Genomic DNA, 25,665 nt, shown 5'->3' on the forward strand with positions numbered 1-25,665 from the left:
TATACTTCATTGTTTTCATTTAGGTGTTTGGGTACAATGCTTCCCATTTAACTCCACCTTTGACAATGTTATGATCTTTCTTAGGTTTGAAGTCCTTTTGGCCCTTGAATGTTGACACCTTCTTTTCTATCACTTCTAAGTTCGGTGTCTCAAAATCATCCCAAGTATGAACACATCTTTCTAGCTAAGCTTGGCCTACCTACCTTTAAATGGATGCACCTTTGCCATCCAACACCTCATTATAGTAACACACAACACTCTTGCTTGCAAGCAATGATGTAACTTAAATAGTAATCGTGTTGCTTTCTCTACCATCAATTCAACTCCCAAACCTTAGTTAGATCTACTCTCACATAGGATATCCCATGTGATTGCATGCCAATTCTTAGAGCTAACATATTCCCAAATGAAATCCTTGAATTTCCTTCCTAGTGCACTCTAATTAGCATTGGAGAAAGGGAAAACTACTACACAATCACAATTGTTAGGCTAATAATATAGTTCAACATGGCAATCTTACTACTTAGCCCTATTGGAAGCCCTATGTATTTCTTTAGTTTGTGGTCTATTTTGTCAATTGCCCACTAAAACCTTTTCTTTGGTATCAAGGAAATGCCTATAAGGAATCCGAGACACCTAAACATGTATTCACACTCTATTATATGTAATCATATTAAGAGATCCACTATTTCTCATTGCTGCAAGGCGTAGCACCCTAGTTTTCCTATGATCGATCATTGAGTCCAAGACATAGGCTAAGGGCTCATAAAATTTTAGTAGGTAATCTATGTTATCCTAGAGGTAGTCCCTTTAGGATCCGTTGTTGCATCTTAAAGTAGACAGTTAAAAAATCTTTCAAGACAATTTGCTATTTGCTTTACATTAAACCTCGGGTTTTAATGAATAGGGAATGGAATGGCTATGGTGATGAGACATTTGTAGGCTAATAGAAATAGAGTTCTCATAAAGAAGGAGGCTGAAATCCTTGTCTAGTTAGCAACCAAGTTATGTAAAGAAGGCTCTTTAGCATTATTTACGGTTTTGAGGCTAAGGGAATGAGTGTTTAAAGTAGTGTACAAATGCCAATCGGGTTGTAGCCTGATGGTGTAAGTGTGGGTTGAGTATAGTGGGTGCGTGAGTTCAAACTCGAGGTTCCTGATGTAAGTACTTTTTATCACTGAAACAACTTTTCGCATGACCAAAAAAAAATCGAGGGTCCGCATCCCCAATGGCACAAATGAGGCCGGTTACACACCGGGCTATGGACGGACAGGAGGTGCAAGCTGTCCAGTACTATGTTTACACACTAAACTGTGCCCAAGAACATCACGAAAAGGAGGTTGGCCCATTGGTAATGAATGAGAGGTGAGAGGCGATTGGTGGGGGTTCACTTCCTGACAGTCTTACAAGCCACTTTTTGGAGAGAGTGTTGTCGTCTTGTAGAGTGGGCGCGCCTGAATTTCGGGGACGGGGAAGATCCCCCGCCCACCCATAAAAAGCGGGCCCAATGGCCTTTTGACATGTAGGGCAGCGGACGCCTCTTTTTCCACCCTGCGTCCGTCCACAGCCCGGTGTGTATCCGGCCTGATTCCACATCTAAAGTAGGGTATAAACATACATTTGCATAGATGTGGATGAGGTTTTGGGCATATGCCTCATCATCTTTTTTGCTTGATGTAAATGTTCTTCATTTAATATATCAAGCACACATTATTGAAGAAAAAAGGGCTAGCCTTGCTGGGCCAAAAATTGAGATTAGATTTATACAGATGCTCCTAAGAAGGAATTTCCAGCAGTTGTGAAAGAAAAAAAGAAACTCAGGAAAATACTGGAAAACCTTCACAAGAATCACCGCTAGCAAAACTTCAAAACAGGGATGGACATGGCAGTCCCTGCTGCTTCTGTGTCAGCGTCTGCTTCCGCCTCTATGCGCCATCTCCAGACCTCGATTCCGTGGAGCAGATGTTCTTTGTATTCGCCGATGTGCCACCTTCCATTCCGTGTGCATGCAAGTAAGTCTCTGCCACTTCTTGCCTGCTAGCAAGCTTGTCTTGAGAAAGATTGCTTTCACATAATCCGACTCTCAAGAATCCGCAAATTTCCGAGGATCCTGACTAGTGAACAGTGGGAATTAAAGATGATCAATGGAGGCAAATGACATCGTCACACAATCACAAGGAATCTCGTTAAAACCACGGTGGAATGAAGTCTCTGCAAACGGCATCTCCACTCCACACAAGACAAAAGCTAAAAGAGGACTTTGATTGAGCTCTGCAGGACCTCCATAGCCTTATTGACAAGCTCAACACTCTGATCATCAGTCCGTGCATCATTCACATGTAGTATATCAGACAATCAAAAAGAGGCTAGACATAGTTTATTGTGTCACTCATCCTCTCAACTGTGGCAGCTCTCTGGACTGAAGAAAAACCTGTCAAATACAACACCCTCCATCATCTTGTTGCCAACATTAATTTTCTAATAAATTAGAAGTGAAAACTTCTTCCGCACTCTGTAGAATCTCACAATTAGACTGATAAATATGACATACTATCTCAGGGTGATGATGCATGCCTTTTCATAGAAATCCTCCCTCGAATGCTGCTTCGTGTAGGGAACTCCATTTGTTGTTTCAATAAGCAACCATCAGACTTCAGTGTAGGTTTCATCTTGACTTACTAGAATGGCTCCGAAATGCTGGCCATTCATTTTTTGACTTACTAGGATGGCTTCATAAGCAACCAATTCTTGTGCCAATAAGCAACCATTAGTGTAGGTTTCATCTTGACTTACTAGGATGGCTCCAAAATGCTGTGCCATCCATTTAGATGCACAGTATGTACTTCGACCATCACAATCTTGATTGTTCATTCCATAGAGGTTTTGTGAGTGGTCTGTGATAACAAAGCAGTGACTAACCCTTTGTATTCAACCAAGGAAACTTGGTAAGTCTTGTTGATTTTCTACGAGCTCAGCAGGACTAATTTTTCAAGAAGAGCTGTATTAAAATCCAAAAATAAATGGTCATGCAGCTGCTGCTAATGATGTATCCGCGGAGTGTGAGAATATTCCTAAACCATTGATCAAGGAGGACAGAACTTCTGACATGGGTCTCCAACTTCATGTTCGTGGAGCAAATCTTGGTGACTATTGGGAGGTTGCTGATATTCATTGTTCTGCCTTCTTTCCAGAATTGGGATCACCTATGGATATGATTTTGCGACTGGACAGGTGGTATCATTGATAAAAAAATTAATCAATTTTCCAAAGTAAAAACCTTTGACCACTTTATAGGTAGATGAGCATTGTGGTGACCATCAAGGCTTAACCATAGATCTGCTTCTGCAATACAGGGTTCTAGCATTGATCGGAGGATCTACAATACCAAGTAGTCGGAAGAGATCATGCCTTGTGGCTTTCAATGGGCAGACAGATGAAGGCCTCAGACATGTTGGCTTTTCATTAGGAGATATTTGGTCACTAGCTTGGAAGGGTTTAGAGAGTCATGAAGTTCATGTAGACAAAGTGCTTGGCATTTTGACAGTGGATACTATGGCTGAGTATCTGCCTAGGCGGAGACCAACAGGGCTGCGCAGGTAATCAGTTGACTGCAGGAGTGTGATGTTTTGATGGTTGATTTTGCACTGACATTGGGATGTTTTTGTCTGGGAACTACATTGTATAACGTGTAAATGTGGAGGGTTTCAAACTAGTACATGACCAGCCTTCAGTGCAGAAGATTTTTGAAAGGACCACAATTCCTTCACAATTGTTATCTTGTGGGTCTAGCCAGCCATTTGCCTGCAAGGGGAGTTGTATGTGGGTTTCATATACTCTGTGAAAGAGTGGTCTTGTCATTACCATTATTCCTTTGAGGAAAATCTGAAACCAAAAAGAGGCAACATGGGCTATGTAAGCTACCAAAAACAAGTTCAAAATTTACCCTAAATTGTTTGCCAATTTATTCAGCTCTCATACGTCCCTAAAAAGAAACTCAAATCAAATTCAAATTAAAGCAGCCATTTCTTATCCCATTATTGCCACTCTTTATCACCAAATTGCATCAGCATCCATCCCGTCATCTCTCTCATGTTGCCATCAGCCTTCAATACCATCCCTGGGTTCTATGTATTCGTCACCACCATCCTTCTACCTCAACTGGAGGTAGGCGCTATTGTTTACTGCCTTGGTGACCCTGTTTGCTGCCAGCAAATTCTTGGTGTTCTGACATTGCTGCTTGTGCTGCTGCAAACACAACTACCTCCAATGATACATGATGCTGCCTGGACATCTCATGCTGCTGTTGCAAGCTGAAATGCTTGGTAACAGATCTAATCTGCCTCAAAATGCAGCAGCTGCTGCCATTGTCCAAGAGTGCATGCCAGTCAGTCCACATCAAAGCTCACCTGCCTTGCATCGACTACTGGCTGGTGTATTAGTAGCTGTTGTATGATGTGGATTTGTTTTGATATCTCACAGAGATGGGCATTATTATAGCCATTTTGACATTGATCACATTTTGTATGTTTGAGCCGTTTTTCATCTTTGGTGTTATGCTTCTTCCATATTTAAGATTGTTGGTCATGGATGATGGATGGTGAAACATGGTGCATGTACTTTGTTAGTCTATTGAGTGTTACAACTATATTTTGTATTCAATGATGAATCATGTTTAATATGTGTTTTGCTGCTATGGAGCTTGAAGTATATTTTTGTATGTATTAAATACCAATAATTTTCTCTCAATGATTTCCATTTTTTATGTTTTATGAAACTTGTATGAAATGTCTGAAACCTGTTTCATACCTCTTTGATTCTGAAACCACTTGCAATTCGGTGATCCAACTCATTCACAAATCCTGAATATTCATATATCTTTACACTCTGGAGTATCAACCTTGAAGATATGCTAGAGTTTGTAGAAAAAACGCTGGGAGTATACAAACACAACTTAACACACTATGAAACTTCGACAAGAATGCAAATGAAGATGAAAAATAAACCTGAAGAATGAGTGAATGCTAATGAACGAATGATGAATAGATGAGACACAACTGAAAGGGTTCTCAAGGAGTGGAGATTGCCCAACAATAGTTGTTAGCAGTGTCAATTTCATGGGTATTAGGAATATTTACTAGGTTGTTTATTGGGCATCTGTATAGGGAGTCAGGTGGCTCATTTTGGTCTAGCCTATTTGTCTTGGGTCTTGGCATGTAGTCTATATACACTTCACTCCTCCTCCACTCTTATTGTGTTGGATCACATCCATCTATAGATAGGGAGACTAGAGGTACTGCTGGTCATTAGAGGTACCATCGCTTCTGTGGTTTGTATGATACATCTCATGTTTTTGAGTTATGGATTCCATGCCCGCCATCCATGCTTATTTTGAACTCTCTTGTTCTCTTTTTCACTCTTCATTGTACTCAATGTTTAGCACTTGTGTTCTGCTCTCGTTCTCATTCTCATATGGTGTAAGATGACCAATGTTACTGGTTCTATGCTTTGTGTGCTGCTGTTACTAATTATTTTAGGTCTCAAATTGCTGCATTTTACTCTCCCGGGCCTATGGCATATTGGGCGATCTGTTTCTATGGTGGGCGACCTGATGATTTGCTGGTCTGAGCTGCTGAACTTCGTGTCTTCTATTGGGGCCTCCCCAACCTTGCATTTCTCCACCCCCTAGCGGCCTGCACAACTGTTGGATGTCATCATTCTTAATGTAGATGACGTGTTTTCCTGTTGAAAAGAAGACTGTACCCTGCATTTTTGGTGCTGCATCTCTTGTGGAGGGTTTGGACTGATTCGCCAAGGCTGCATACCCTGTTGCCTGCTGTTCTGAACCTCCAACATCTTGCATTTGTGGGCTGACTACTCTGGACAGTGGTAACTTTTGCAGTTTTGCTGATCTTTACATTCATACTTGTGTTTTGCATTCTCAGCTGTAGATGAGGGTCTCGTGTGTTGGTGGTTGCGATTTATCATTGCATTCACTTCACTGTTGTTCTTGTCTTTGTGCTTTGCTACTGTTTATGTGTATGTGAATTGGGGAACTCTTGTTGTTGGAGCTGGTTGACCACAACTACCCTATGTATGTCTTATTCTCTCTATTCTCCGTCATCACCTAACATATTTCTTATCAATGACTAATCTATCTAGTTGGCTTGAGATTTCCTCACCATGGCCTAACCTTGTTCTTTTGAGGCTTCCTTTTTTGGCTTGTAGGACGCCCGGATTTTGGTTCATAGTAGTAGGTTCTTCACCCTTTGCCAACCATGTTCTGAAGTGTGTGGATACAGTTTGCATCTTTGGTGCTTCTAGAGGCTCCTTCAAAGGATGGTGGTTTCGGACATTGCTTCATTGAATCTTCTTGGTGGCTACTTTTTGGTGGCATTGGTGGCTGCATCTCTTGCTACACAAATGAGATGGTGTCAAAAGGTAAAGCAATGAGAGTAATCGGAGAATGACGTCCATTGGAGATGGATCTCGAGGTTTGTAACCACCAGTCAGAGTTGAGCTGAAATAATGCTGAGAATGGAAGGTAGCAAGCTAGTAACCAAAACACAGTAGTCTGGAGGCTATATCTAGCAAAACGCAACAGTGTACCACCTGAATGTGCTGGAAACTGATCACCGGATGCTGGAAATAGTTGGATGACAGCTAGGAGAGGATGTGCTGATGCAGGGCTGCCTGCATAGGCAGTAAACAGAGGCAACAGATGGAGGAGACAGGCGACAACTGCTGGCATGGCAGATCTGTGGCAAATCACAGCCTGTCCCAGGTTTGCCAGGTGGCTGGCAGTGGCAGAAATCAGGTTGCTAGGTGGAGTTGCAGTTGATAGGGGATGGATAGCTGATGTAAACAGGCTGAAGGCTGAAAACTGAGTGCTGGAGAGAGAGTGAAGACTGATGTGACCAGCAAAACAAGGATAAGCTGAATGATGGGCAATCTATCTATTGATAGACGAGTGGATCCTCCCATATTAGGGTTTGGCTTATGGGACATAAAAACGCTCTATGAACGCGTTTCTTTTTTTTTTGAAAGTTTGGGTAATTATATGTTTTGGGGTTGTTTTAAAGAACTCATCAGTTTCTAATGCATTTTTATTTCAACATGCATCATTTATGTTAAAACTATCCTAGTTCTAGTTAGTGAAAGTTTAGCAGCCCCTCTGTTTTATGGTGGAAAGGGGAGCCAAGTTTGGTGAAACCTTTTATGTAGCTAGTGCTAGTAGTCCAAACAGCTCATGTGTGAGTTTGAGTTATGCCGTGCATGACTAGGCATATTAGGCATTTTATTGTGGCATTTATGATGCTTATCTGGGGCATTTTATGCTGGTTGACCTGTTGCCATTTATGGCATATTTTTATCCTATTTACTTTGGTGCTCTTGACAAACTTTGACATCACCTACAAGTTTTGTGGAGAGAGGGAGCTGGTGCTAGCGACTGTGAGCCAGTGACTCACTGTTGTATGCGACATTCTCGTGATGGGTATATGGATTCCATTTCCCAAGCATTCTTTTGAGTTCTCTTCTTTGCAATGTTCTTTTATGTTTTCTCTTCCTTTCTCTTCTGTCTAGTGTTCAACAGTCTATTTCAGCATTCTTTCATGTTTGCTGCGTCCACTTGTGATATGGTATTAGATCTTAGGATCCCCATTTTGTCTGCTGGTTTTTGCTGATTATAGGTTTGTAAATTGCCCGTGTTGATCGTTTATTGATTGCTGTTCCTTCCTTCCAGCTTAGTGATAGCTCTCTTCTTCCAATGGTTTTGTTTGCAAACTATGTTTAGGCTCTAGTTGGTTGTGTTTCCATTTTTTATTGATGTTTCTTCCTTATTCATTGCATTTAAGGCTTGCCTAATATACGTTTTGCTGTACAACTCCTGCATTTAATCCATTTAGTGCTGGCAACATCTTTTGGCTAATTTTTTTGTAATTTTTTCTGATTTCAGCATTGAGATTTTAGTGATCTGTTTGTATCGACTGCGTGTGAACTTTGTAGTGGAGTTTGTGTTGTTGGTTGGTTGTACTCTCTTTTTCTCTTCCTCTTCTTTCCTTTATTTTCTATTCCTATTGTCATAGGGATGTGAAATTTTGAGATGCTCTAATCTTGCCGATAATATTTGATTAAGATATTAATCAAATGTGCAAGGTTGTTTAGCACATGTGATGCACATAGCAATTATTTCATGGTAATAGGCTAAGGACCTTGAGGATGCAGTGAGTATCAAAGGCAAAAGTTATGATAAGTTATGCCAACTGGGTTTTGGTGGTTAGTTGGTGTTAGTTTTGACCCTAGGATAGTTGTTTGGCTAATAAATGTCAGTGGTGATACTAGGGACTAGCATTAATTAATTAATTAATACCAATCCAAGGGTCAATAGAGGTTAGGGACTGATCTAGGTTGCAAATGACCTAGCCAATTTAATTATGGATGGGCATATTTAATTTTGGGTAGGATTAGAATGATTGAAATTGTTTTTTAGGATTATTTAATTTTGAAAATTAATTAATGGTTGGATAATGCTGAAAATTGGGTTTAGAAGGTTGCTACTTGGCAAAAATGTCCATGCAAAAGTGAGAAAACGTTTTTGGGGGTTGGGTCTCAGCCATTTAGTTTGTTTACAGGAGAGAGAGAGAGAGAGAGAGAGAGAGAGAGAGAGAGAGAGAGAGTTGTTGGTCAATTTTCTGATAAGAGAGTAGCAATCTGGGGGCCTTTGTAGGCAGGGGATAGTGGGGAGACACCTTCTAGGGGCTGGCAACAATATTGCTGATCAGGAGACAACTTTTGGAGGTGGCTGTCAGAAGGTGACTGCATTAAATGCAGGCTGGAGTAGGTAGTGGGCAGATTTGAGGGTTTTCTCGCGAAGAAAATCAGATTTCTTTCTTATCTTGGATTTTTCTCACCTTCTCCAACCCCTTCTTAAGAGATCTCAGCATTTCTTAGCCATTCTTAATAGATCTCAGATAGATTTGGTGGACAGTAGGAGGATTTTTGTTGTAAACTCAATTTTTTTGTAGAAATTAGGGTCTAGTGGCCACCTTGGGACCGGTGCTCACAGGATAAGGCATTGTACAGTGAAATCAACACCTTCAATTTGTTGTATGGACAGGGATTTCAGATGCCAGGCCATCCATTGTGAATTGGGACATTTGGCCAGTTTTGGTGGTACCATTTGTGCAAGTCTCGGGTGAAAATCAAGGGGCAATGGGTCCAAATTGCTTTTTGATTGTTTATATAGCAAGGGGCTTTTGGATTAGCCAAGGTGATCGGAGAATCTTTGCTTGTATTTGATCTATCGGCAATTGAAGTTAAATAAATACCGGAAGGAGCACCAGTTTTGGGGCCAATAGGGTGTCTATTGTCCAAGATTGTTAAGGTAATGTTGTGTTTCAATTTATGCTCAATTATTAATTGCTGTAATTAAGTGCTTGATTAGGTTTTACCACCCTATCCGAGAAGAAAGGTTGGTTTCATGGCTCCATTGCCGGGATACCACTTAAGCCCTTGATTTGGTAGGCCTGAGGAACCTAATTGCAAGCAAGAGCTTTGTGCTAGTGCTGACTTTTGCTCTGAGCTGAGAAATTACAGCAATATGTCTTCATATTGTGAGATGAAATCAAGCACTCATAATGCCTCTCAGTATCGACACTCACATGGGGAAGAAGAAAATGCAATGCCTAATCTTGGACAAGGCTTAGACCATGGATAGCAAGCTGAAAATGTTACTGTTGTGGCAAGATGTAGGGCCTTTAAGGTATAATGAGGTTGATGACTAGCAAAATAAAGAGGAATTTGATGACCAGTTGAAGAGTCAGATGAGGACAGTAGCAAATCTCTTTGCTGAATTGGCAAAGGATCCTTAGTTTACCCTGTTTTTGAATGCTTCGAAGAAGGACAGGAAGGGCAAGAAGAAGAAGTCATTTTCTACATCTTCAAGGCAGCAAGGTATACTAAAGGTAATACCAAAGCCTTCACCTGAAGCTCCCAAAGATGCTAATGAAGCCAAATAGTTGGTACCTATGGGGCAAGGAATGTAAATGCAAGGCCATCATGGAAGTGTCAATCCAATGGGCATACATGCTATGATGGGGGAGCTAGGATACTTTGGTGGTAGCATGAATTTTCATGCTATGGTTAGATAGGGACTGCATTTGGGAATGTATAGCACAAATCCCAATGGTACACAACAGCCAATGCATGGTGTGCAAGGCCCAATGTATTCCAATATGGCTGGAAATGTGCAAAACCCTATGTAAGGTAGCATTGGCTTGATGTCTGGGGCACAAAGTAGCATATTTGGTAATGTATTGGCACCCCCTAATGTTTATGGGACTCAAGGAATGAGTGCTGGTCATGCAAATGTTGTTGGGTGTAAAGTCCCTTTGGGTGTAAAATCCCAGTAATCTTTGTGTATAAACTTAAGGGTGTGAACTCACCCTTATTTGTTACCTAACATATAAATACATTTTTATTCTTTGTGTATTGTAACACATTGGTACAATCATCTTCGATTCCCTCACTCTCACTCTTAGCTCTGTTCGTACTTATTCCTGTCTCGCACTTCATTGCAGTTTGACACAACAAATTGGTATCAGAGCATTGGTTACAGTGTTCGTGCTTCCCAAGAGTGTGTTAGGTTGCAGGATAGGCAGCAGTTGACAAGTGTGTCAGGTCGTAGGACATGCACCAGTCGACAAGTGTAGCAGGTTGAAAGGTGATAGGGCAGCCCTAGCGTGCAGTAGACGGTAGATGGCGTGGGGGAGAAGGCGACTAGTACAGTTTGTGTGTGGCAGATGGCGTGTACAATGGGCAAACCGTCACGCTTCAGTCCAAGACGACAGTGCTAGGTTAGGCGGACATCACGTTGTGGGGGCGTGTCTAGTAGGTGACCGCGGGGCTGGTCAACGGCGATTGGGTAAATAGGCCCGATGGGTTGGTCAATGACTTGACAGGCCCGTTTTCTTCCATTGAAAAAAAAAAAAAAGCAATTTTTCTTTCCCTTCCTTATCGGATGTTTGCTTGCACAATCACAGTGCGCCCAAAAATTTTGGGGCTTTTCCTAGATTTGGGAACCGTGATCTAGAATAGGAAAATCTGACCCAGAAATTGCAAAAAATGTGCACATTGGCTTTGAAACTTTTGGGGCTTTTCTTATATAAGTGAAATTTTGCTCAGTTGAGTCAAATTTACTAACATTGGTGCACATTTAAACTTGAGAAATTTGGGGTTTTTGCAAGATTTTGGAAAATTTTACTAATTTTGCCTGTTTTATGCTCTCAGGATCATGTATTAATGCACTCGTAGCAGATTGGTCAGTAAAATTTTGGGGCTTTTGCTGAAATTTGAGAATTTTGGCAAAATTGATGTATGAAATGTACATTGGAAACATTGCTGAAGCAATCTTGGTGCTGTAAGCAGTGAGATTTATCTCCCACTTGTATGATTTTGGAGAAATTGCAGAGAATTTTGGTGTTTTTGTGTATCAAAAGTTGACTTGGTCACATATATATGCAATACATATGTTGGGCAGCTCCCATTGAGTTGATGTATTGCTGAATAGGCATGTTGCAACAGTCTTAGTGATCACTTGCAGATCTAGGATTGTTGCATATGTATTTTTGGTGATATTGCTGAAATAGGTGTCACCTAGTAGTGATGTATGCATAGATTATATGCTGAAATTTCAGTTATATTGCTGAAAGTAATCTGTTCTATTGCTGTAAATGTACTTGGACTGAATCTTGCTGTTATTGTCTGAAAATTTGGGCTGATATTAGCTGAATATTCAATTCATTGTTTGCTGTCATAAATTGTAGCATTGATTTTTGGGTGCATTGGTGAAAAATGTCTGCAAATGCTTCTAGCGGCAATGACACTAAATTCCTTCTTGAAATCAAGAGGTTTGATGGCATTGGCTTTGACTTGTGGAAGGATAGGATGCAAGGGATTTTGTTTCTCAATGATTGTGATGATGCTCTTTTGGAAGTCAAGCCTGCAGCTATGACAGATGAGGATTGGGCAAGACTCAAACAAGAAGGCCATTGCATACATTAAAATGGTTGTATTTGATGATGTACTTATAGACATTAAGTGTCTTGATACAGCTTATGCCATATGGAAAAAGTTGATGGACACTTATGAAAATGCAACTTCAGTAAATCAAGTGCATGTCATGCGTAAGCTTGCAAACATGGAGTTGGATTAGTCTAGGCCAACATCGGAGCATTTGAGTGCTTTTACAAGGATTTTGAGTCAGTTACACAAGACTTTGGTTTGTAACCCTTAAATGATAAATTGAAGGCTATTTTCTTGTTGATGACTTTGCATGATAGCTAGGAGTCTCTGGTTGTTTCACTTAGCAACAAACTTTCTTTAGCCTTCGATGGTGTTAGGGGCTCTATTCTCAATGAGGAGATTAGAAGAAAGTCCAGAGCGAAGAAAACAATGGTCTAGTCTATCATCTTAGAGGCAGGTCAGAGAAGAGGAGTAATGCAAGAAATAAAGACAAAAGTAAGAGTAAAAGCAAGGGTAAATAATAGGATGTTACTTGCTATCAATGTGGACGTAAAGGGCATAAAAAGCGTGATTGTTGCTACTATAAGAAAGAGCAAGAAAGAAAGAAACAACAAGGAAAGAAAAAGAAGGATGACAGCTCTTTCTCAAAAGAAGTTGCGAAGGTAAATGTTGCATCTAGTGTGGTCATTGAAAAGCTCTTTGACATTGGAGAGATACTTGTTGCAGCCTTATGTAATGATGTAGATGTTATGGTAGCAGCATGTGACATGCACATCACTAAAAAGGAGGTAATTGATGCCTTACTTTTAGCTCATGATGGGCTGTCTCAATCATGGATAGTGGACAACGGTGCCTCTTTTCATGTTACTGTCAGAGTGCAGCGGTGCGGAAGCGTAGGACTGAGAGAGAGAGAACGCAGAGAGAGAAGGGAGAGAAAGAGACAGTGTACAATGAAGATCTGCTGTATAAAGAATGCTGAATACAAAGATATACACGGGCGCAGTGCGCTGGACTGCGTGTCTCCACCTCGACGATGCGACTTGCTGTCCACCTCGAAGTCTGCTGCAGTCTGCACTGTCTGCTGTCTGAAATCTGTGAACAGAGACAGAAATCTGCACGGCACCGGTCTGTAATCTGCGACAGAGGAGAATGGCTAGACTGCTGAAGTCGTCGACAATAAATAGGCGAAAAACCACCTAGAACGGGGCGCCAAAAATAGGGCGCAGCCTGGTAAAAAACGGCTGCAGGCAGTCGGACTGCCACGTGGCAATCCGACTGCACAGTCCGACTGCAGCTGCTGGTCTGACTGCTGCTGCTGACTGTGCAGCTGCCTAAACAGGCTATGATCTCTAACACCCCCTCTCAGAGCCTGGACAGGGCAGAAGCCTGAGGGATCGGGAATGTTGCCGAAGTAGAGCCTGAGGAAGCGCCTTCGTAAACAAATCCGCAAGATTATTCTCCGTCTTGCAATACTCCACAGTGATGGTCTCATCCAGAAGCTTTTCTCGGATGAAGTGGTACTGGATCTCAATGTGCTTCGTCCGGGCATGAAAAACAGGATTCCTTGCCAAGGCACAACTCTCATTGTCACATCGCAGCAATGTAGGACGAGTCTGGGGGCACCCAAGCTCCTCCAACAATCTCCGAAGCCACACAACCTCGCATGTGGTGGAAGATGCGGCCCGATACTCCGCCTCAGTAGACGAAAGGGCTACCGTGGGCTGCTTCTTGCTACTCCATGAAATAACACTTGCACCCAAAGTAAAGCAGTAACCTGTTGTGGACCGCCTGTGGTCCACGTCACCGGCCCAATCCGAGTCGCTCCAACCTGCAAGTACAAGATCTGACCCATCTGTCCCTGCGGGGTAATGAATCCCCAAATCAGACGTCCCCCTCAGATACCGAAGTATCCTCTGAGCAGCCTGCCAATGCACCGTCTTAGGTTCACTCATGAACCCTGTCAAGAGCCCAACAGCAAAACATAGATCAACCCTGGTGTTGAGAAGCCAAATCAAAGACCCTATCAACTGTCGATAGCGGGAAGCATCCGCCAAAGGAGAAGCTGAATGGGAAGTGGCCTTCCAGTTCGGATCCATAGGAGTAGAGAGGGCTCGACAATCTTCCATCTCAAAAGTCACCAAGAGCTCCTGTACATATCTCTGTTGGGAGAGAAAGATCCCCCTCTGAGACTGATAAATCTCATGGCCTAAAAAGAAATGGAGTAGCCCCAAATCCGTCATCTCGAACGTCCGATGTAAAGCTGACTTTGTCTCCTTGACCTGCTGTGCATCATCACCTGTGACAATCAAATCATCAACATATAATACAAACAGCACACAACCATCCGCGGAAGTGTGAACATACAGCTGCGGATCGGCCTTGGACCGCCGATATCCCAACTGAGACTGGAGGAACGAATCAATCTTCTCGTTCCAAGCTCGCGGGGCCTGCTTGAGGTCATACAGGGCCTTCTTCAACCTGTAGACTTTCCCATCTGAAAAACCAAAGCCAGGAGGCTGCTCGACGTAGATCTCCTCCTTCAAATCACCATTCAGGAAGGCCGACTTCACATCCAGCTGATAAACAGGCCATCTCCTATGGCCAGCCAAAGCAAGAACAGCTCTAATGGTTGCCATACGAGCTGTAGGGGCAAAGGTGTCATGACAGTCAATCCCTGGGCGCTGGGCAAAACCCTTAGCAACAAGGCGAGCCTTGTGCTTATCCAAAGTACCATCACTGAGATATTTGGTCTTGAAGACCCACTTGACTTCAATCACCTTCTTCTTCGGGGGGCGTGGCACAAGTGACCAAGTGCCATTCCTCTCAATAGCCTCCAACTCAGCTTCCATAGCTTTCTTCCATGGGGCGGACTGTAAAGCCTCCTTCACACAAGTGACCAAGTGCCATTCCTCTCAATAGCCTCCAACTCAGCTTCCATAGCTTTCTTCCATGGGGCGGACTGTAAAGCCTCCTTCACGGAGGTGGGCTCTCGATCCTGCATAACTCGGGACATCAAACAATAATTGGAGCAAACAAGCTCCGAAGAATGCGCCTGGTGCCTCCGTGACCGCCGCGGACCATCCTGCGGTCCCCACTCCTCAGGAACCCCCTCGATCCCTGAATCACGGAGTGTGTCACGGGCCCAGCGAGGAGGAGGCCGAACCTCCCCTCGTCGTTCTCCATCAGTAGAAGACTCTGGAATGTCCACCGGGGGTAACTCCTCAGAAGGGTCCGGTGGAACAGTAGACTCTGTGTCAGAAACAGAATCATAATCAAAAGGCACAGGCTCCAGTGGAACTGTAGAAGGAGAAAAACTCTCCCCTGGATCTCCAAGAACGGGGTGCTCCTCACCCGTTGAAGAAGCCGGAACCTCCACAAACCGCACATCACGGCTAGTATATACATCCCGCTTGACGGGATCATACAGTCGGTAGCCTTGGGATTGGAGCTGTAGCCAACAAATACCTGTTTTCGGGAAGCCGCTTCAAATTTGTCACGGTGAGCCTTGGGAATGTGAACATAGGCATCACACCCAAAGACCCGAAAGTAAGAAACATCTGGCTTCGTTCCAAAATAAGCCTCAAATGGAGTCATCCCTTCCACGGCCGAAGTGGGGGATCGATTAAGAATGTGGACTGCAGTAGCCACAGCCTCGGCCCACAGAACCTGAGGGGTCTGTCGGTGCTCCATCATGGTGCGCGCCATCTCGATCACACTGCGGTTCTTTCGTTCGAGAATACCATTTTCTTGAGGAGTATTGGTATTGGCAAACTCCTGGTGAATTCCTCTATGTGCACAAAACCGAGCAAATTCATTAGACACAAATTCACCTCCCTTGTCGGATCGCAAGGTCTTCAACTTTCGGCCTGATCGGTTCTCCTCAAAGAGAAGCCAATCCTTGAAGTGTGAGAAAGCTTCTGACTTTAGTGCCAAAAAATAGGCCCATGTCATCCTGCTATAGTCATCCACGATCAGCATGAAGTACGAGCTCCCACGCAGGGACTCATTCCTCATAGGGCCACATAGATCCGTAGATACTAACTCCATCGGTGAAGTAGACCGCCGCGAAGCGGTGTGGGGAATGGCATCTCTATGCTGCTTCCCCCATATGCAGGAGACACATGGCTGCTGGCTCACCACTATATCCGGCAACCCTCGAACAAGCTGTCCACGTGACGCCCTCCGAAGATAGTCATAGTTCAGATGTCCAAACCTAGCATGCCATAATTCAGACTGTGACTATGAGGTAAGAAGAAGAGTAGAGAGGGCAGTGGAAGACTTCAGTTTGTAAATGCCGTTCTCCTTATATCCAGATGATAGAACCTTCCTCGATTCACGATCAAGGACTCGCACAGTAGAACTGTCAAACTCCACCAAAAGACCAAGGGAGCAAATCTTATGAACTGAAAGGAGATGGTACCCTAATCCTGGTACATGCAAAACCTCTGAGGTATGGGTGCCACCTCGTCCATCCGGAATAAGCTGCATCTTACCCCGACCTGCAATAGAAACGGAAGAGCTGTCTCCAATGAGGACCTGCCCACGTGAAGGTCGCAGCTGGGCAACACCATCTGATAAAGGAGTCATGTGCCGTGAGGTACCACTGTCAACAATCCACTCTCGAGCTTGGGGAGCCGTCATCGCAGCATCAGAAGCATTCGGTGAAGCGTCCTCAATGACAACTAAATGTAGAAATGCAGCTGATGAGGGTGCAGCCACCGCTCCAGAATCCTTGGTTTCCTTCTTCTTGGTGTCCTTCGAGTCTTTGTCAGGGCAATCCTTCTTCCAATGGCCAGTCTTTCCACAAATATGACATGTGGAGTCTTTGTCCTTGTCCTTCTCCTTGTCCTTCTTGGACTTGTTATCCCCCTTCTTCTTCTTTTGGTCCTTCCCCTTCTTCTGAGAGGCTTGACCTGTCAACGCCTCCGTCTTGGAAGCATTCTGTCCCTTTAACTGTTCCTCTTGGTCCAAGACCATAGGAACCAACTCTTCCCACCGAAGAGTAGACTCTCGCCCCGAAGCAATAAGGGCAGAGTAAAATGTACCGAATCGTGGCGGCAACTGGGACAAGAGTGTGATCGCCATGTCTTCGGAGGAAATTGGCTTCCCCACATTCTGAACCTGCATCTGTAGCTGCCTTAGCTTGTTAATGTGTTCCCTTAGCGAAGAAGACTTATTGACGGACAAGGTCCGCATCTGTACCTCCAAAGAAACCCTCTTCATCAGGGTCATCCGATTGTACATTTGATCAAGCTCCAGCCATATCTCATGAGCCACCGTCAAGTGCTCGATGTGAGCGATCACGGCTGTAGTGCATGATAGAAAGAGAAAGGATCGAATCCTGGCATTCAGTTTGTCCCAATGAGACTGGGCCCTGGCCAACTCCGTACGAGCATCGGAAGAGAGTTTGGACTCATCTCTTACCGAAGGCCGGTCAATATCCTCCTGTACCAACTCCGCCAAATCATAGGACTCAAGGATGGCCAACATCATAACGCGCCAAATGCGGTAGTTGTCGCCGTCGAGCTTCTGATCTGTAGGAAGAGCCGGTAGGACAGGCACCTTCCGGTCCATAATCGCCTGGAATTCCAAGTCCATCTCTGTAGACATCTACACCTGCAATGCCTTCTCAAACGCAAAAGCAGCCCCCTCTGACTGGGTAAACTCAGCCTGCTAAGGCTCTTCCGCGTCCTGAAGCTTCTTCACCTGCCGGAGGCGATGAAAAAGCAAAACCTGCACTTTTAGGTTGAAAACTCAAACTTCCTCCGCGTCAAACAGCAGTAAACAGCAGCAAATCCACCACCTGTACTCCTTTCCTGTGCGCCCACACTCGTTTCAGCCTAGTTCCAAGGTGCAGCCCTCCTGTCTGCCCTTAAACGCAAAAAACGCAAATTTGTGTCGCGATGGAAACTCCCCTTCAGGTTGATTCTGCGCTCAGTCAGCCCTCAAACACTGCTCTGATACCATGTCAGAGTGCAGCGGTGCGGAAGCGTAGGACTGAGAGAGAGAGAACGTAGAGAGAGAAGGGAGAGAAAGAGACAGTGTACAATGAAGATCTGCTGTATAAAGAATGCTGAATACAAAGATATACACGGGCGCAGTGCGCTGGACTGCGTGTCTCCACCTCGACGATGCGACCTGCTGTCCACCTCGAAGTCTGCTGCAGTCTGCACTGTCTGCTGTCTGAAATCTGTGAACAGAGACAGAAATCTGCACGGCACCGGTCTGTAATTTGCGACAGAGGAGAATGGCTAGACTGCTGAAGTCGTCGACAATAAATAGGCGAAAAACCACCTAGAACGGGGCACCAGAAATAGGGCGCAGCCTGGTAAAAAACGGCTGCAGGCAGTCGGACTGCCACGTGGCAGTCCGACTGCACAGTCCGACTGCAGCTGCTGGTCCGACTGCTGCTGCTGACTGTGCAGCTGCCTAAACAGGCTATGATCTCTAACAGTTACTCCCTCTTTGGAGTCATTTTCTGAATACACTCCAGGTTGCCTAGGCAAGGTTTACGTGGACAATAATCATGCTTGTGAAATAGAGGGTGTAGGTACCATTCACTTGGCCCTTGAAAATGGTCAAGAGCTAATTTTGCAAGATGTTAGATATGTATCTGGCATAAAGAAAAGTCTACTATCAGTTGGGTAGCTTGATGCAGGATGGTATTTTACTACCTTTGGTGGTGGACCTTGGAAGGTCCACAAGGGCTCTATGTTGATTGTTAAAGGCAGCAAAAGGGGGACTTTGTATTATTTGCATTGTAAAACATTACTTGGTAAGTTTTTGGCTATGGCTGAAGTTTATTCACAGATGGAACTTTGGCACAAAAGACTTGGCCATATGAGCCAGAAAGGCCAAGGTCTCTCCTCTTTGGGGAGAGGTGTCAACTTTTGTTATGATTGCATATATGAAAAACATGTGAAGTCTCCTAATTACTTTGATGTCGTCAAGAAGTCCAATGCTCTTGACTTAGTATACTCTAATGTGTGCACTATGCCTATTAAATCACATGGGGGTGCACGATACTTTGTCACTTTTATTGATGATTTCAGTAGAAAGTCATGGTTGCATGCATTAAATAGCAAAAAGGAAGTGTTGGACACTTTTAAAAGGTTTCATGCTTTTGTTACCAGATAGAAAGGGCTTAAGTTAAAAGCTATAAGAACAGATAATGGGGGCGAGTATGTTCCAAATGAATTCAAAAAGTTTTGTGAGATGCATGGCATTAAGAGGGAGTTGACAACCCCTTATAATCCTGCATCAAATGGTGTGGTTGAAAGATATAATCGCACACTTTGTGAGAGAGCCAGATGTATGCCGTCCACAGCTGAAGAGGTTTGTTTTGGCAAACCTACTTTATACAACCATTTGCGTGTCTTTGGTTGTGATGCCTTTGTGCATATTTCTATAAATTAGAGGACTAAACTAGACATGAAATCCATTAAGGGCATTTTCATGGGATATGGAGATGAGGGAGAGATGGGATACAGAGTTTGGCTTCCTCAGGATAGGAAGATAGTACACAGCCAAGATGTAGTATTTAATGAGGCAAAGTTGCTGAAAAATGCTATACATGGTGACCTTGACAAAAAGAAGGTCAAATTTCAGCATGAACAGCCAACCATTCAGCAACCATTAGCTGAAGATTCTGTCCCTTTTGATGCTGAAAATGAGTAGCAATCTATTGTGCTGCAACCAAAATATAATGGGCAGCAAATAGATGCACATGATGGAATGGGACAACAAGAAGAACATGCTGAAAACAGGTTACAACAGCAAGAAAATGCTGAAAATTAGCCAGTAGGTGATGGTGTGCACATACTTGAGGATGCAAACCCATTGCCGATCAATATAGATCATTGGGTAAGAAGGTTTATACGTATCAGAAAGGCAGACAGCCACAGAGGTTTCAGCCATCTTTGGATTGCATTTTATTGATTGATGAAGGTAAGCCTTTGACATTTAGAGAGGCATAGTCATGTGAAAACAAGAGAAAGTGGGAGCTTACTATGTAGGAAGAGATGAAGTCTTTGTATGTGAATAACACATGGGAGCTTGTACCTTTGCCCAAGAATAGGAAAGCTATTTCTAATAAATGGCATGTTTGGTTGCTAAGGGCTATACACAGGAGGAAGGCATAGACTCCTAGGAGGTTTTTTCACAGGTGGTGAAGATGACTATGCTTTATGTTTTGTTTGTTCTCATTGTATCCTTGGATTTAGAGTTGGATCAGATGGATGTGAAGACTGCTTTTCTTCATGGTGACATGGATGAAGAGCTGTACATGAAACAACTTGAAGGTTTTGCTATTCCAGGGAAAGAGCATTTAGTTTGTAAGCTGAAATGCAGCTTATATGGGCTGAAACAAGCCCTTTAGACAGTGGTATAAAAAGTTTGATACTTTAATGCTCAACTATGGATTCAAATGCAGTCATGCAAATCATTGGTTATACACTAAAAAGGTTGATGATGGAAGCCTTATTGTGCTGGTCTTATATGTGGATGACATGCTAACTGTTGGAAAGCATAAGCATACTCTACATGCTCTTAAAAGCAGTTGTCACTAAATTGATTGCTTATTACGCATTTTCTATTTAATAAATTTATGTTAATAAATTAATGACTCACTTTTCTTTAAGTGTTGATGATGATCTAGCATGGCCATGAGACCATTTAGAGACCAATATTCCTAGTGCATATGGGGTGATCAGAGTAGTGTGACGGGGATATCTGGTACATGCAGTACAAGTTATGAAGGGGAAAAGAAGTGTCTGTCAAGTGTAAGAGTGTACACAAGAACCAAGGAGTTACACATAAATGAAGATGGATTGAGTTCTAAGAAGAGGAAGTGCATTAGCATTATATATATGTATTTATGTGTGCATTCGAGGATGCATGGGAATGTTTATTTGTGTAATGAGCATTGCATTCGTTTGGGGTCATCCTCTCCCTTACAAGCCAAGGTTTAAGGTCTTTTTTTTCATTAAGAAAGACGAGAGAGGTAATTCTCTCACTAAAAAAGACAAGAGACGTGATCCTTTGGAAGTGAGGAGAGAAGTGATTTTCTCTTTCTAAGGTCTAAAATGACAAAAGCTTTTGTGTGGAATTCAATCTTAAGGTTGAGGCCCAAGACCCAAGGCAATCTAATGAAGTCTCTCTTATCTATGGCTCAAGGTGGTTGTATGGACCACAAGTTAAGAGTACTATTCAAAAAGCAGTTTTTAAAATAAAAATAGACATTGTGAATTCATTTTTAAAATATCTTGCGATAGAAAGACGATGTCTAAAAACGGCTCACGTGGGTTATCGGAAACAATGAGATCTACAACTTTTGTGTTGGATGTTTTTTCATTCGAGTAACGTGCAGAGAGAGATCTCGAAATTGGTGCTGTAGAGTAGGTCCTGGAACAACCATATCTTGTATGAAGATCAACCTTTCCAATCTTGGCACTCAAGTCTCTCTTCAAGAAGAGCTCTTAAAAGTCTAAAAGAGGAGACTCTCTTGGGGTGTGGGAGAGGTGAAGGAAGCATCACTTTGCATGCATCCAAGAGAAGAAGAGAAGGTGCAAATGCTGCGGAAGCCCTGTTGAAATCAAGTTCCAAGAGGAGGAGAGAAGGTGCAAGTGCTGTGGAAGCTCTACTGAAATCAAGTTCCAAGAGGAGATCCCTACATATATTGTGTAGAAGAGAAGGTGCAAGTGTTATGGAAGCTCTGCTGAAATCAAGTTCCAAGAGGAGATCCCTACATATATTGTGTAGGAGAGAAGGAGAGACTCAAGAAGGATCAAAAGGTGCCAACTTTCAAGTTGTGCAAGTGTTAGCCGGTTGTATACTGTGTAAGGAACCGTGATCTTGTTATCAAGATCTACAAGTAAGAATTGGTTTATGTGTAACGGAAGAGCTTGCTCCTTGTCAATAATATAACTCCACAAGGGGGGAATTGGCCCATCTTCCAGTCCCTAGTGTGTTGTTAATCTCTCTATCTCTCTCTCTCTCTCTCTCTATATATATATATATATATATATTCTTTTCTCTCATATGTTCTCTCTCTGTGCCAGCATAATATTTACCATATATCTTTTAAGTATAGAAGAAAGTTGAGCGTGTATCTCGGATCTTATAACAGCAGTCGAGTTCAACCTTCTCAATAAAAGATTTGGGAGCAACTGACAGATCATTTTTCAGGGCACCGAAATAATTATTAGATTAAATTTTAGTATTTAAAGACTGAAAATTAATATTTAATTATGGATAATGCTGAAAAAACCGTTTGGGAAGGCTGCTACTTGTCAAAAATACCCATGCAAGACTGAAAAACGTCTTTAGAGGTTGGAGAGAGGCATTTTTGGTATATATTCAGCTTGCAAGAGAGAGAGAGGAGATGCTGCTGTTTGATTTGCAGCCATTGGAGGACCTTTCAAATTAAATTGGCTTGGGCATTTGCAACTTAGAGTGGTCCCCAATCTTTGTCGACCCTTAGATTGGCATTAATTAATCAATTAATGCTAGTTCCTAGTATCTCCACTAACACTTATCGACCAAATAACAGTCCTAGGGTTAAAACTGATATCAATTGACTCCCAAAGCCTAGCTGGTATAACTTATCACAACTTTTGCCTTTGATACCCACTGCATCCTTGGGGTCCTTGGCTAGTTACCATGAAATAACTGTCATGTGCATCACATGTGCTAAACAACCTTGCACATCTAATTAATAAGTTAATCAAATGTTATCAGCAAGATTAAAGCATCTTAAAATTTCACTTCTAGGTGACATCTAGCTTGCCTTGGAGATCACTTGAAAGATTCCTAGAAATTTCTGATCTTGAATTAGTCCCTGACTGTTACTAGAATTTGCAATGTGAGCTTTGGGATGTGCTTTTTAGCAATGGTATGCTAGATATAGATGGGGGAATTCAGAGATATATTCATAGCTGATGACATTAAAATCTCATTTAAGATGTCAAGTAGCAAGGCCAGGGACTTTGAGGGATGGCAATGGAGTGGATTTTAAAATGGGGGAGACCCAATATATAACAAAATTGCTGAACTTCTCACTTAGAGATTTCTTCACAAAATGGACTTTGAGGAATGGCAGTGGAGTGGAGTTTGAAATGGGGAAGACCCAATATACGACAAAATTGCTGGACTTCTCAATTTAGAGACATCTTCACAGTTTGTCTGTGATGGACAGAGGCATTCCCCTGCTTGGGAAGGGTTTATTTATCCCCTTTATCCAAGAGGATTCCTTTTGCAGCCTCCGACTTTCTCAGTAGGTTGTGTTTGGCACCCTGCAAACCGCAAGTATCTTGATCTAGCATGGCTCTTGCCAAAGGCTCAATGGACCTCCATCAAACATGGTCTTGCTTGAGGGCCAGGAGTGTGGGTTCTCAGGCCACTGAAAGAGAACATTGTTATTGTAATGTGTCCTTCTTTTCCATGTTGAACTAAAAAAAGAAAACTCCTTTTCAATCTATGGATATCTTAAATATGGGCTAGTATAGACAACTGCCCATGCTTTACCCCATTATGACCTATATAAATTGTTCGTTTATAGATACCTAACTGTCAACTTGTCCAAGTGCATGAGGAGGAAGATCATTCAGAGTGTGTTGTAATGACACGGTACAATTTTGAGTTAGGATGCGGTTTTTTGACAGCAAATGTTGATGCTTGCAGAATGGGCATAGCATATATTTCAAATGTAGCAGTAAGACAGAGATTAAGAAGACGAGGTATAGCAAGAAAGTTGGTCCGAGAAGCGGAGAGGATAGCAACTCAGTGGGGATGTCGCTCGATAGCACTGCATTGTGATATACGTAACCCAGGTGCTTTTGCTCTGTATTTGGGAGCTGGCTACAAGCTTGTGCCTGTTCCAATTGGTGCAAAGTGGCCACAGCCAAAAGCCTCATCCGGTTCAGAGTTCTGTTTGATGATGAAGCGGCTACCCCCCAAATGATTGTAGACTTGATGATGTTGGTAAGTCTGATGGGACAGGGTTCTTTCTATTCCTCAAACATTAACTCTCCCATTAGTCTAATCCATTGGTACAAAATGCTGCAGGTTGGGACGGAAAGAAGCAAGACTGGTACTGGCCAGGAATAGTATTTCTCATCCTGATCTACTACATTTCTGCAATGCTGGTTTCCTGACATGCGTCTATTCAGTGGATAACCACTATATTTTATGTATATATCTTGTACAGTTAATAGCACATTGATTTCCTTGTTTGTTTTGAATTTTGTAAGCTTTTTTGGGATTTATCTACTATAGCCCACTAAAGGAAGCAATGTGTGTGTGTGTGTGTGTGTGTTCCTCATCCTTTCTTCCTTTGTACTTAATGGCCGATGCACAGACCTGAATCCCTTTGACCTTCAATCGCTTCAACCACCTTCCCTCTTTAATTACCTAAAACTTATTGTGACTTAGCTAAAACCTCTCCCCAATGTTGATCATTCTTCTATTTAGCTGCTTCTCCATGGATAAAGGATCTCCATATTGATGGAAATGCAATATCATTATGAAAGATGTCCTCAACAGTGAGTTCTTACATCTGTGAGACTGATCTATGTAATGATTTTTGCTGCCTGTAAGTCCATTGTAGCTCTTAATTCTAGGCCAATGCCCACGAAAAAATGTCCTACAAACCAATGGAAAAACCTCCCAATCTCTTGATTGTCCAATATTCGCTAAAGCATAACTAGTTTCAAAGGGCTGAGGTTAACATTGTCCCTTTTTCCAAGGAAGGGTTAAACTATAGCCCTTATTTTCAAAGAAACTCATAACTTTAATCTGTGCAATAAGAAAATTATAAAAATCCACTAAAATGCAATGCACATGACCCATGTGAGTTTTGATTCTAGAGAAATTAGAATAATTGTGTATATTTGTTTGTCATATCATATGAAGTTATGGCTATAGTTTAGACTCTACAATATGCATGTAACATGTTGGATGTGCACACTATGGTTCATGCAACCTATTGATACATCTTGTCATGATTCATGAGTCATACATATTAACTGGCTGGCCTGGCCAGGCCGACTAACCATGCTTCCTGCAGTTTGAATCATTGCGCTTTGCAAGGCTTCACCTTGCTTGCCTCAGGTCTTGTTCACCAAAAACACATTGTGCATAGGGGGGTGTGCGTGCACACAACTTTTTCTTTTCAGTTGTCCCATGTAAGTGAAGAGATTTGCATAACTTATATGTGAGTAATGCCATCTTATTTCCTGCGATATTCTATGCTCTAATCTTAATTGGAGTATAATATATAGTACGTGCAGCAGTTAATAGCATGAATTGAACAATCCACCCCTTAGTTTGCATATATTGGACCAAGTGGCAATAAGTCTAAACCCATGCATGTTGCTAGGTCTAAAGAGTTATAAAAAACATCAAGAGAATGACCTCTCTCTCTTAAAACATTCTTGTGTATGAGCCTTTCAAATGAAGATAAAACATTGTTGTGTGCATGTTATACAAAAATTGTTTACTTACTACCATTGTATGTACATTTGGAGTATAAGCTATGAGCATGAAAGACAACGATAAATTGTTAGATACGATATGCATTCTATATGTGTTTCAAATTTTTGAAAAAACTTAAAACATGCATCGCATTGTAAGCCTTTCTTACCTTAA

General features: G+C 42.5%; 1 protein-coding gene across 2 annotated transcripts; it reads left to right on the top strand.

The window, feature by feature from the left end:
* The first annotated feature begins 1,771 nt into the window (after positions 1-1,771).
* On the top strand, positions 1,772-24,488 carry LOC148028037 (Acyl-CoA N-acyltransferases (NAT) superfamily protein). Of its 2 annotated transcripts, XM_087689727.1 has the most exons (5): positions 1,774-2,012; positions 3,033-3,231; positions 3,354-3,596; positions 23,701-24,000; positions 24,085-24,488. In XM_087689727.1, the coding sequence occupies exons 1-4, from the start codon at positions 1,877-1,879 to the stop codon at positions 23,978-23,980; spliced, it is 858 nt and encodes a 285-aa protein (XP_087545853.1). In that variant the 5' UTR covers positions 1,774-1,876; the 3' UTR covers positions 23,981-24,000; positions 24,085-24,488. The 2 variants fall into 2 exon arrangements, with proteins under 2 accessions (XP_087545854.1, XP_087545853.1); XM_087689728.1 differs by lacking the exons at positions 23,701-24,000; positions 24,085-24,488 and adding an exon at positions 11,287-11,483 and having other exon boundaries at positions 1,772-2,012.
* The last annotated feature ends 1,177 nt before the right edge of the window (positions 24,489-25,665 follow it).

This window comes from Lygodium microphyllum, chromosome 12 (genome assembly GCF_053477565.2).
Source record: "Lygodium microphyllum isolate KBCC chromosome 12, Lygodium_microphyllum_v1.1.10, whole genome shotgun sequence".
In the NCBI taxonomy this organism is placed as follows: domain Eukaryota; kingdom Viridiplantae; phylum Streptophyta; class Polypodiopsida; order Schizaeales; family Lygodiaceae; genus Lygodium; species Lygodium microphyllum.